The sequence below is a fragment of the Hypanus sabinus genome, chromosome 14 (assembly GCF_030144855.1).
Source record: "Hypanus sabinus isolate sHypSab1 chromosome 14, sHypSab1.hap1, whole genome shotgun sequence".
Classification (NCBI taxonomy): Eukaryota; Metazoa; Chordata; class Chondrichthyes; order Myliobatiformes; family Dasyatidae; genus Hypanus; species Hypanus sabinus.
Window position 1 is genome coordinate 100,725,669 of NC_082719.1, and position 13,327 is coordinate 100,738,995.

The 13,327-nt window shown below is 43.0% G+C and overlaps 1 protein-coding gene across 1 annotated transcript in view; it reads right to left on the reverse strand.

Annotated features, from left to right (window-relative positions):
• The window catches only part of dcc (DCC netrin 1 receptor), an 897,707-nt gene that overhangs the window by 93,960 nt on the left and 790,420 nt on the right, over positions 1–13,327 (reverse strand). The window contains exon 22 of the mRNA XM_059988663.1: positions 9,278–9,349. Coding sequence (XP_059844646.1) covers positions 9,278–9,349 — 72 coding nt within the window. The remainder of the gene's footprint in view (positions 1–9,277; positions 9,350–13,327) is intronic.

The window sequence follows — 13,327 nt, forward strand, 5'->3', positions numbered from 1 at the left end:
AGAAGAACAAGTGGACTTGAAGGACTGAAGGGCATATTCACACGGAATGACTCCACGAGTACATCGTGGTTGAATATGGAACCTGTGGTGGTGCTGGCAGGTTCTTAAAGCTCATTCAGAAAGATTGGCTGCAGGTAGCTGGAAAATTCAAAGTCCTTCATTAATTTGTTTGGGAGTTTTAAAAGTACTTTAAAAATTTATTCTATGAATCAGCTTAATCCTACAGTATGTGAGAGTAATTCATTGATAGATTTAATTTGAGCTGAAGATCTACAGATGAATCTACACCCTAATGCCTTCACCATCATTTTGGAAGATTTTAACCAGGCCAGTCTGAAAAATCACTAAGCAATTACTATCAACCGATCACTTGCAATACCAGAGGAAATAACACACTGGACCTTTGCTACACCACCATCAAGAATGCCTACCGTGCTATTCCACGCCCTCACTTCGGGAAGTCTGATCACCTGGCTGTACTTCTACTCCCTGAGTACAGGCAGAGACTGAAATCTGCAGCACCAGTAGTGAAGATATGGACAAAGGGAACACAGGAGTGCCTACAGGACTGCTTTGAATCAGTGGACTGGTCTGTATTCAGGGATTTATCTTCAAACCGGGAAAAGTATGCTGCAGTTGTTACCAACTTCATTAAACCCTGTGTGGATGAGTGTGTGCCTATAAAGACTTGCTGTACATTCCCAAACCAAAAGTCGTGGATGAACCAGGTGGTACATTGTCTACTGAAGGCTAGATCTGTGGCATTCAAGTCTGGCAACTCAGGCCTGTACCAGAAAACCAGGTATGATTTGTGGAGGGCTATTTCAAGAGGAGACAATTTTGAATGAGGTTGGAGGTGACATCGGATGCACGGCAACTCTGGCAGGGTCTGTAAGAACATTCCTGACTTGACCCTGTTTTTTGTTTTGAGGCCAAGTGGCTAGCTTGACGCTCTAACCGGCACGGATGGAGAGCGTGCTTGGGGATGGACGGACTTGGATTCGAACTCAGGAGCCTTCGCTCCGGAGTCCGGCGCTGATGCCACTGCGCCACCAGCCAGCCTGGCATTACTTCCTAATAGCATGAATGGCAGCGATGCTTCACTACCGGATGAACTCACCGCCTTCTATGAACACTTTGAGAGGGAGAACACAACTACAGCTGTGAAGATCCCTGCTGCACCTGATGACCCAGTGATCTCTGTCTCAGAGGCTGATGTTAGACTGTCTTTAAAGAGAGTGAGCCCTCGCAAGGCGGAAGGTCCAGATGGAGTACCTGGTAAGGCTCTGAAAACCTGTGCCAACCAACTAGCAGGAGGACTCAAGGACATTTTCAACCTCTCACTGCAATGGGTGTAAGTTCCCACTTGCTTCAAAAAGTCAACAACTATACCAGTGCCTAAGAAGAATAATGTGGGCTGCCTTAATGACTATCGCCTGGCAGCACTCACATCAACAGTGATGAAATGCTTTGAGAGGTTGGTCATGACTGGACTGAACTCCTGCCTCAACAAGGACCTGGGCCCACTGCAATTTGCCCATCACCACAATAGGTCAATGGCAGATGCAATCTCAATGGCTCTCCACACAGCCTTCGACAACCTGGACAACACAAACTCCTACGTCAGGATGTAGTTCGTTGACTATAGCTCAGCATTTAATACCATCATTCCTACAATCCTAATTGAGAAGTTGTAGAACCTGGGCTTCTGTACCTCTCTCTGAAACTGGATCCTCGACTTCCTACCTGGAAGACCACAATCTGTGCAGATTGATGATAACATATCCTCCTCGCTAATTATCAACACTGGCACACCTCAGGGGTGTGTGCTTAGCCCACTGCTCTACTCTCTATATATACTTGACTGTGTGGCTAGGCATAGCTCAAATACCATCCATAAATTTGCTGACGATACAATCATTTTGGCAGAATCTCAGGTGGTGATGAGAAGGCATACAGGCGTGGGATATGCTAACTAGTGGAATGGTGCTGCAGCAACAACCTGACACAACGTCAGTAAGACAAAAGAGCTGATTGTGAACTTCAAGAAGGATAAGACGAAGGAACTTATACCAATCCTCAGAGGGATCATAAGCGGAGAGAGTGAGCAGCTTCAAGTTCCTGGGTGTCAAGATCTCTGAGGATCTAACCTGGTCCCAACATATTGATGTAGTTATAAAGAAGGCAAGACAGCATCTATACTTTATTAGGAGTTTGAAGAGATTTGGTATGTCAACAAATACACTCAAAAACTTCTACAGTTGTACCATGGAGAGCATTCTGACAGGCTGCATCACTGTCTGGTATGGAGAGGTGAGTGTGGAACATTGTGGGACAGGTGGCAGAGAAGCAGTGCCAGGGACAGGGGTTGTTGTGGGTGTAGACACACCTAGCCTTAAGACACCAGGCAAGGTCATTTGATTCCAAGCAGTTGGTTGATTGATCATTACAGAATGTCTCTCTGGTGCTTCGCACTCCCTCCCCTCTCCCTTCCCCTTTTCCCACTCAGCCCACAATAGAGATCCATATCAGAATCAGGTTTATCATCCCTCACATATATCATGAAATCTGTCTTTTTTGCAGCAGTACAGTGCAATGCATAAAATTACGATGGTACTGTGCAAAAGTCTTAGGCGGCCTACTGATATGTATGTGCCTAAGACTGTTGCAGAGTACTTAGGAACAGAATTAGGCCATTCAGCCCATCAAGTCTGCTTCGCCATATCATCTAGGCTGATTTATTATTCTTTCTCAACTCAGTATGTAACAGTATCATTTAATCCAAGCATGAAATTCCATAGGACCATAACACATAGGAGCAGAATTAGGCCATTCAGCCCATCGAGTCTGCTCCATCATTCCATCATGGTTAATCTTGGATCCCACTCAACCCCGTAGAAAGTTGACCAGGATAGAAGATCAGAGCTAGAGTTGTGTGATGCCATCTACTAGAACACAGAAAATACAAAATGGGACATGACTGCACAGTACAGGCCCTTTGGGCCATGAAGGTGTGCCAACCTTTAACCTGCTCCATGATCAATCTAATCCATTGTTCTCACACAGCCCTCCATTTCCTTCATCCACATGTTTCTGGAAGTCTCTTAAATGTTTCTAATATATGTGCCTCTACCACAACTCCCAGAGGGCATTCCGCACACTTATCACTTTATGTCCCCAAACCTACCCCTGACATCCCCCCTAGGCTTTCTTCCAATCACCTTAAAATTATGCCCCCACATATAAGCTATAAGACCTAATGAATCTGCTTTGTCATTCTATCATGGCTGATTTAGCATCCCTCTCAATCTGATTTTCCTGTCTTCTCCCCATAACCTTTGACACCCTGATTAATCAAGAACCTATCGACTTCTGCACTAAATATACCCAATGACTTTGTCTGCACAGCTAATTGTGGCAAAGAATGTCACACATTCACCAACCTCTGGCTAAACCTCTTTTTCTAAATAGATGTCCCTCTATTTTGATGCTATGCCCTCTATTCCTAAACTCTCCAATTACAGGAAACATCCTCTCCACATCCACTCTATCTAGGCTGTTCAATATTCGATAGATTTCAATGAGATAACTCTTAATCAATTAAAAGCATTGTGAATAACACCTTTTCTGAAGTAAATTGTGGTAAACTATCAACGCAGACAATGAAGAGGTGAGCAAATTTGAGGGATGAGCCATGCTGGTGTGTTGCAAAATCGATGCAGATGTCATTGGAGTAAGGCAGAGGAGCTTTGATGCCTGTCCTACTAACCTGGGTGCAAGGTTGGAACATTCTAAGCATTGAGCTGATTTGGAGGGCTTGAAAACAGCTTTGGGCTGACTGGAGAGGTTTAGACCCAGAGCAAGTTGCTGAATGCCATTGTCTAGGCCAGAGCTCCAGCAGGGTCCAGGTCTTAATGCGAGGCACAATCCACTGCTTGGACAATTTGAATGCCAGCCCAGGTAAACTGGAAAGGCAGGGTATCCGCACTGGAGGTGAGAGATTGTCTGATTTTGAAGTGCTCTCCCACAATATTCGCTCCTCTCTCCATGATGTGCTGTGAGATTGCACCGGCTGCTGTGCTTTGTGTTTGTGAGTTTCATGGCAATTTGCCCCTTAATATGATGAACTGAGACTGAGGCTTTAGGCCTACTCCAGGGATTCTGATATAAGTACCCAATTTGGTTTGGAATGCCATCGTTGGCTTCGATTTTTTTGTTTGATTTGTGTTTTTTTTCTCTTTTTCTGGACACTGAGAATAGGTCTTTATTTTTTTTAATTGGATTATTTTAGGTTTCTTGTTTTGTGGCTGCCTGTAAGCCGACAAAGCTCAAGGTTGTATAATTTATACATTCTTTGATAATAACTGTACTTTGATTCTTTGAATTCTTCTAAAATCTAGCAAGTACAGGCCTAGAGCCATCAAACACTCCTCCTATGTTAACCCTTTCATTCCTCAAACCATTCTCCTGCACTTCCTCTGGACTCTCTCCAATGCTAGTATCTCTTTTCTTAGATAAAGAACCCAAAACTCCAAGTGTGGTCTGACCAATCCCTTAAAACTTCAGCATCACATCCTTGTTTTTGTATTCTTGACCTTCTGAAATGAATGCTAACATTGCATTTGCCTTCCTCACCACCAACTCAATCTGCAAGTTAACCTTCAGGGAATCCTCCACAAGAACTCCCAAGTCCCTCTGATTTTTGAATTTTCTCCCCATTTACAAAATATTCTATACCTTTTATCCTTCTGCCAAAGAGCATGTCCATACACTTCCGTACACTATATTAATAGACAATAGACAATAGGTGCAGAAGTAGACCATTTGGCCCTTCGAGCCTGCACCACCATTTTGAGATCATGGCTGATCAATTACTATCAATACCCTGTTCCTGCCTTGTCCCCATATCCCTTGATTCCCCTATCCATAAGATACCTATCTAGCTCCTTCTTGAAAGCATCCAGAGAATTGGCCTCCACTACCTTCCGAGGCAGTGCATTCCAGACCCCCACAACTCTCTGGGAGAAGTTTTTCCTTAACTCTGTCCTAAATGACCTAACCCTTATTCTCAAACCATGCCCTCTGGTACTGGACTCTCCCAGCATCTGGAACATATTTCCTGCCTCTATCTTGTCCAATCCCTTAATAATCTTATATGTTTCAATCAGATCCCCTCTCAATCTTCTTAATTCCAGATATTCCATCTGCTACTTCTTTGCCCCTTCCCCCAATCTGTCCAAGTCTTTCTGCAGACACTCTGCTTCTACAACAATACCTGCATTTTGACCTATCTTTGCATCGTTCTCAAACTTGGCCACAAAGTCATCTATTTTTTCATCCAAATCATTGACATACAAAGTGAAATGAAGTGGTCTCAACACTAACTCCTGCAGAACACCACTAGTCAGCAACAGCCTACCAGAAAAGATGCCCTTTATTCCCACTTCTTGCTTCCTGCCAGTCAGCCAATCTTCTATCCATTTCAGTAACTTTCCTGTAATACCATGGGCTCTCATCTTGTTAAGCGGCTTTATGTGCTCATGTGTGACACCTTGTCAAAGGCCTTCTGAAACTCCAAATAAACAATATAGAAGAAATAAATGGGGAGAGAATTCAAAGTTCTAAGATGCAACGGGACTTGGGAGTCCTCGTGCAGGATACCCTTAAGGTTAACCTCCAGGTTGTGTCGGTGGTGAAGAAGGCAAATGCAACGTTGGCATTCATTTCTAGAGTATAGGAGCAGGGATGTGATGCTGAGGCTCTATAAGGCACTGGTAAGACCTCACTTGGAATACTGTGTGCAGTTTTGGGCTCCTTATTTAAGAAAGGATGTGTTGACATTGGAGAAGATTCACTAGAATGATTCCGGGAATGACAGGGTTAACATATGAGGAACGTTTGACCACTTTTGGACTGTACTCCTTGGAGTTTAGAAGAATGAGGGGGGGCCTCATAGAAACATTTCGAATGTTGAAAGGCATGGACAGAGTTGATGTGGCAAAGTTGTTTCCCATGATGGGGGAGTCTAGTACGAGAGGGCATGACTTGAGGATTGCAGGGCGCCCATTCAGAACAGAGATGCAAAAAAATTTTTTTTAGCCAGAGGGTGGTGAATCTATGGAATTTGTTGCCACAGGCGGCAGTGGAGGCCAAGTCATTGGGTATATTTAAGACAGAGATTGATAGGTATCTGAGTAGTCAGGGCATCAAAGGTTATGGTGAAACGGTGGGGGAATGGGACTAAAGAGGTGATTGGATCAGTTTATGATGAAATGGTGGAGCTGACTCGATCGGCCAAATGGCCTAATTCTGCTCCTTTGTCTTGTGGTCATCAATTACATCCATTGAATATCCTTTGTATAACCTGCCTGTTATTTCCTCAAGATATTCTAACAAATTAGTCAGGCGAGATCTGCCCTTTAGGAAACCAAGCTTGTCTTTGGCCTACGTTATCATGTGCCTCCAGTTATCCCAAAATCACATAATTAAAAATAGACTCCAACATCTTTCCAACCACTGAGATCAGGTTATCTGGCCTATAATCTCCTCTCTTCTGTTTCCCTCCCTTTTTAAAATGTGGAGTGACAGTTACAATTTTCCAGTCCTCCAGAGCCATTCCAGAATCTAGTGATCCTTGAAAGATCATTATTAATACCTCCACAATCTCTTCAGCCAACTCTTTCAGAACACTGGTGTGTAGTTCATCTGGTCCAGGTGACATATCTACTTTCAGATTTTTCAGCTTCCCGAGCACCTTCTACTTAGTAATAGCAATGACACTCACTTCTGCCCCCTGACACTTCTGCACTTCTGGCAATCTGCTAGCATGATCCATAGTGAAGACTGATGCAAAATACTTACATTCCTCCAGTATTTCTTTGTCTGTCCAGCATCATTTTCCAGTGGTTCCATATCCACACTTGTCTCTCTTTTACTCCTTATACAATACACCTACAAAAAGTTTTTGTATCCTCTTTTATATTATTGACTAGCTTGTCTTCATATTTAACCTTTTTTCTCTTTATGGCTTTTTTACTTCCCTTCTGTTGGTTTTTAAAAGTTTCCCAATCCTCTACCTTCCCATTAATTTTTGCTGTTAGATGCCCTCTCTTTTGCTTTTATACTGTCTTTGACTTCCCGTGACAGCCACATTCTTCCTTTGGAATACTGTACTTCATGTTTGGAATGTATCATACCTGAGCCTTCCAAATCTCTGCCAGACACACCAGCCATTGCAGTTCTGTCAACACTCCCTGCTCACGCCCCCTTCAAATCAACTTTGGTCTTTGCTTAGGCAGGAATTAATTCTAGCCATAACCATCCTCTCAATGTACTTCATCACAGAGGATGTGAGTCTTACTAGTTGAGGACATCTTCAAAAGGTGATGTCTCAAGAAAATGGCATCCATCATTAAGGCCCCTCACTGTCCAGGTCATATACTCTTCTCATTGCTGTCATCATGGATGAATACATACTCGATGTTTCAGGTATACCTTCTTCTCCATGAACAGACCAGACACCCATGAACATTAGCACACTTTTTGCTCTCTCTTTCGCTACTTATCATTATATCTAATTGTCATTGTAGCTTATAGTAATTTTTTATGCATCACAGAGGACACAATCTTATCATTGGGATTGGAGGCTTGTGTGCCTCAAAGACCTGGAGAGCGTTATTGGCTGGAGTCAGGGCTTTATGCTTTGGCTCTTGGTAGTGTCACCCCTAAGAATGGTCCACCGGTTCTCTAGGTTCAGCTCAGGGCTAACCATCCTGACTGGTAAAACAAAATTGTTGCAGAAACAGCAAAGGAGAATCCTTCTACATCTGAAGGTGAAGCTATTCCTGAATCTCTGCCTGGAACATACGTGAAAACTGAAAGGAAGCTATTGACGCTGAACACCACCAGAGATGGAGAACCTTCATTGCTGCCCTAAAAGTCAGGGGTGTGACAGGCAGCAAAAAGTCAATGATATGAAACATCATTCTGGTTGTTATTCTGATTTTGATTCCAAGGTAGCATCTTTCCCTCCACAGATGCCTCAAGAATGCATCCTGTAACAGGGGCTTTTGCCAGACTGTGTTTTAACCAGGTTTGTCATGGTGATGGTCAGTATCTTCAAACACTGGACTCTTAAAGAGACTTAAACCAGGTAGACCCAAATGCAGAGGAGAGCACAGACAAAGAGTTTAATAGAGAACAGAAGTTAGGATTGAGCAAAGATGAACAAAAGAGAGGGAATTTAATAGACAAATAAAACAAGGCACAGGTGCTCTGACAATGAAAATGAGACTCTGGTGAAAATAATCAACTATTAATCAGGGCAGGAGAAATGTAGGAGTCTGGGGGACTCAGGCACCTCCAGGTGCTCAGACTGAGGCACGACAGCACCTGTCATTAAGGACTCTCATCATCTGAAACATGCCTTTTTCACATTGCCTCCATGGAGGATAAGATACAGGAGCCACACTCAAAGATTCAAATACAGCCTCTTCCAATCCGCCATCTGATTTCTGAACAGTCCATGAATCCATCTCACCGTTCTTGCTTTCTTTTGCACTACCTATTTATTTTTTAGATTGCTTATTGTTCCTTTGTTCATTACGTGCCATATCATATGACATAGGGAGATCATGGACTTTCCATTCCATCACTGTTCTTGGCAAATTTTTCTACATAAGCGGTTTGCCATTGCCACCTTCTGGGCAGTGTCTTTACAAGACGGCCAATATCAATAATCTTTACTCTTTATCAATATCAATACTGCCTGGCGACGGTAGTCGCATAACCAAAATTTGTGATCTGCACCAGCTGCTCAGATAACCACCCACCACCAGCTCCGACAGCTTCATGTGACTGTAATTGGGGGTGGGGGGTGCTAAGCAGGTGGTATATTTTAACCAAGGATGATCTGCAGGCTGGTGGAGGGAAGGAGTGCCTTATATCTCCTTTGGTGGAGATTTATTTCCACCCTGTCACCTAATTCTTAATGTAACTTACAGAAAGTAATTTATGTATTGCACAGTACCACTGCCACAAAACAACAAATTTCACGATGTACGTTAGTGATAATAAACCTAATTCTGGTTCTCATTCTGGTTCTGATACCGTGCGTGAGATTTGCGATCTCAGAATTGCTTATCAATATTCCGTGCTTAAGCCTTCATATGGAGAGCATTGCACCAGCGAGCAATCGCATTTTGTGGAACCAATCCTAGAGCTTCTTTACAGAGAGAAGAAAACAACACTGTTTTGTTTGGATGTTACAAAAACTCACCATTTAAGCTGCTTCTGTCGATTAGGTTGGTGTCCGCCGGCCAGAAGGATCCATCTCCATGTATACTCCTTCCTGCTGAGCAAAGAAAGCGTGTCAGAGCTTCCAGACAGAGATAGCTAACAGCATCATAACTAATCATAGAAATAAACCCATTAGCATTATCTTGAGCATAATAAAAAATCTGCAATTGAATAATAGAGAGGGGTGAGATGAAGTAATTAATTCTCTTAAATAATAATATGTATGCTATGTGGGCTACTCCGCTTCAAGGAGTATTCCAAACACACAGGAGTAGAATTAGTCCATCTGGTCCATCAGGTGAAGGGCAGATCGTGTCTAACAAGCCTGATAGAGTTCTTTGAGGAGGTGACCTGGCATATAGATGAGGGTAGTGTAGTGGACGTGATCTACATGGATTTTAGTATGGCATTTGATAAGGTACCACACGGTAGGCTTATTCAGAAAGTCAGAAGGTATGGGATCCAGGGAAGTTTAGCCAGGTGGATTCAGAATTGGCTTGCCTGCAGAAAGCAGCGGGTTGTGGTGGAGGGAGTATATTTGGATTGGAGGGTTGTGACTAGTGGTGTCCCACAGGGATCGGTTCTGGGTCCTCTACTTTTCGTGATTTTTATTAACAACTTGGATGTGGGTGTAGAAGTGTGGGCATTGGCAAGTTTGCAGATGACACAAAGGTTGGTGGTGTTGAGGATTGTCAAAGATTGCAGAGAGACATTGATAGGATGCAGAAGTGGGCTGAGAAGTGGCAGATGGAGTTCAACCCAGAGAAGTCTGAGATGGTACACTTTGGAAAGACAAACTACAAGCATGTTACAAAGTAAATAACAGGATACTTGGAAGTCTAGAGAAGCAGAGGGATCTGGGGGTATGTGTCCATAGATCCCTGAAAGTTGCCTCACAAGTAGATAGGGTAGTTAAGAAAGCTTATGGAGTGTTAGCTTTCATAAGTCGAAGGATAGAGTTTAAGAGTTGAGGGGTAATGATGCAGCTCTATAAAACTCCGGTTACGCCACACTTGGGAGTATTGTGTCCAGTTTTGTTGCCTCACTATAAGAAGGATGTGGAAGCATTGGAAAGGGTATGGAGGAGATTTACCAGGATGCTGCCTGGTTTAGAGAGTATGGATTATGATCAGAGATTAAGGGATCTCGGGCTTTCCTCTTTGGAGAGGAGGATGAGAGGAGACATGATAGAGGCATACAAGATATCAAGAGGAATAGACAGAGTGGACAGCCAGCACCTCTTCCCCAGGGCACCACTGCTCAATACAAGAGGACATGGCTTTAAGGTAAGGGGAGGGAAGTTCAAGGGGGATATTAGAGGAAGGTTTTTTAACTCAGAGAGTGGTTGGTGCGTGGAATGCACTGCCTGAGTCAGTGGTGGAGGCAGATACACTAGTGATATTTAAGAGACTACTAGATAGGTATATGGAGGAATTTAAGGTTGGGTGTTATTTGGGAGGCAGGGTTTAAGGGTCGGCACAACATTGTGGGCCGAAGGGCCTGTACTGTGCTATATTGTTCTATGTTCTATGTTTCCACCACCTTTGATTCGGATAATGACAGTGGTATGTCATCAAACTTAAAACATGACATTTGAGATGTACTTAGCCTCACAGTCATAAGTATCAATCGAGTGGAGCAGGGGGTTAGGCACACAGCCCTGTGGTGCACCTGGGCCGATGGTCAGCAGAGTTCAGGATGCTCAGTTACAGTAATTACCCTCCAACCATCAGGCTCCTGAGCTGACATGGATAACTTCACTCACAACTCTGAACTGATTCCACAAACTACAGACCCACTTTCAAGGACTGTACAACCCATGTTCTCAATAGTACTTAATTTTATTTGCACAATATACAGGTGTTCTACAAATTACAATGGGAGATGGAAAAATGCATGCCAAAAGGGTAATGTTACAATAGTCATGGGAGATTTCAACATACAGGAAGACTTGGAAAATTAGTTTGGTGCTGGATACCAAGAGGGAAATCTTCTAAAATGCTTACAAAATGGCTTATGTTTAGAGCAGCTCATGGTTGAGCCCACTGCGGGGGGTCAACTATTCTGGATTAGGCGTTGTGCAATGAATTGGAATTGATTAGAGCGCTTAAAGTAAAAGAAATCTAAGGGGCAAGTGATCATATTATGATCAAATTCACCCTGAAATTTGAGGAGCGGCTGAAGTCAGAGTATTACAGTAGAGTAAAGAGAATTACAGAGGCATGAGAGAGGAATTGGCTAGAATCGATTGGAAAAGAACATTGTCAGGGCTGATAGCAGAGCAGCAATGGGTGGAATTTCTGGAAGTAATTCAGAAGGCAAAAGATGTATACATCTCAAAGAGGAAGAAAGATGACACAACCATGGCTAACAAGGATTTTAAGGATGTTGTTTAGGGGTACTTGCAGGCACTTGATAAAATATGCCATAGCAACATGGTTTCTTTGAAGGAAAATCCTGCCTGAAAACTCTTTGAAGAAACAACAAGCAAGATAAACAAAGGAGAATTGGTTGATGTGCACTTGAGTTTTCAGAAGGACTTTGACAAGGTGCACACCAGACTGCTTAACAAGCTACCAGCCCATGGTGCTACAGGAAAGATTCTAAATTAGATAAAGCAGTGGCTGATTGGCAGGAAGCAAAGAGTGGGAATAAAGGGAGCTTTTTCTGGTGGGCTGTCCATGACTAGTGGTGTTCCAGAGTGGTCTGTGTTGGGACCGATTCTTTTTACATTATATGTTAATGATTTGGATGATGGAATTGATAGCTTTATTGCTGAAAAGGTTGCAGACGATTTGAAGGTAGGTGGAGGGACAAGGACTTTTGTGGAAGTAGGGAGACACAGAAGGAGCTAAGAATAAGTACACAGTGCTGGAAGAATTCAGCAGGTCAAGCAGCATTCATAAGAAAAGAGAAAACAGAAGGACCTAGACAGATTAGCAGAATGGGCAAAGAAATCGGAGATGGAATACAGTGTTGGGAAGTGATGAGGTGGAATTTCCACCCAGAAAATGGTGAATCTGTGGAATTCATTGCCATGGACAGCTGTTGAGGCCAGATCTTTATATATGTTTAAGGCAGAGTTTGGTAGATTCTTGATTGGTCAGGGCATGAAGGGATACGGGAAGAAGGCAGGGGATTGGGGCTGAGGGGAAAAATGGGTCAGCCATGATGAAATGGCATAGCAGATTCAATGGGCCAAATGGCCTAATTCTACTCCGACATTTTATTGTCTTATGGTCTTATATCCACTTTTGCACATTGGCCGTTTGTTTGTGTTAACATTTTATTGCATTTCTTTATCTTCCTGTATATGCTCATAAGAAAATGAATTTCAAGGTAGTATATGGTAATATATACTTGTATAATAAATTTACTTTGAGTTTGACTTTGGTTTCGACTTTAATTAATTCTATGGCACTGATGATGTGCCATCTTACTGCACAGAGGGAAAATAATTCCAATGAGACCTCAGTGGATAAACAAATACTCCAATTTTGAAGAAGATATCTGCTCTTTGCCAAATTCACTGGAATTATAAGGATGCCCTTTATCAACTGATTTAAAATATTCCTCCCAGGACTGATTCCATGAACTATTATCTGACCTTTCTTTATTCCTAGATCAGTTTGCTACCTCTGAATGAGATTGCAGGGTAAGAGATGTGACATGTTGAATGTTATTTCGAGATAAAACATGATAACAGTCTCTTCAGGACTAATGAACATGTGCTGTCCAATTACATCATGTGACCATCAAGACCCTTTGTCGGTCCAGGGCAACAATGACAGTTACATCTCTGATAGTGATTGGCAAACCTGGTCAGTACAATATGGAGATCAAACTGTTGCCCATGTAGCAGGCTCCTCCTCCCCATGCAGCTGATGTATCTAAAGGAACTGTAGAGACTGATGCAGTTTGGCATCAATGGCATCACAAGATTGCCAGTCAACGTTGAACTCAACATAGGACTGCCTTAGGGATCTCTGCTCCGGACTTTTCCTCGGCGTTTACTCCCAAAGCCTTCCCC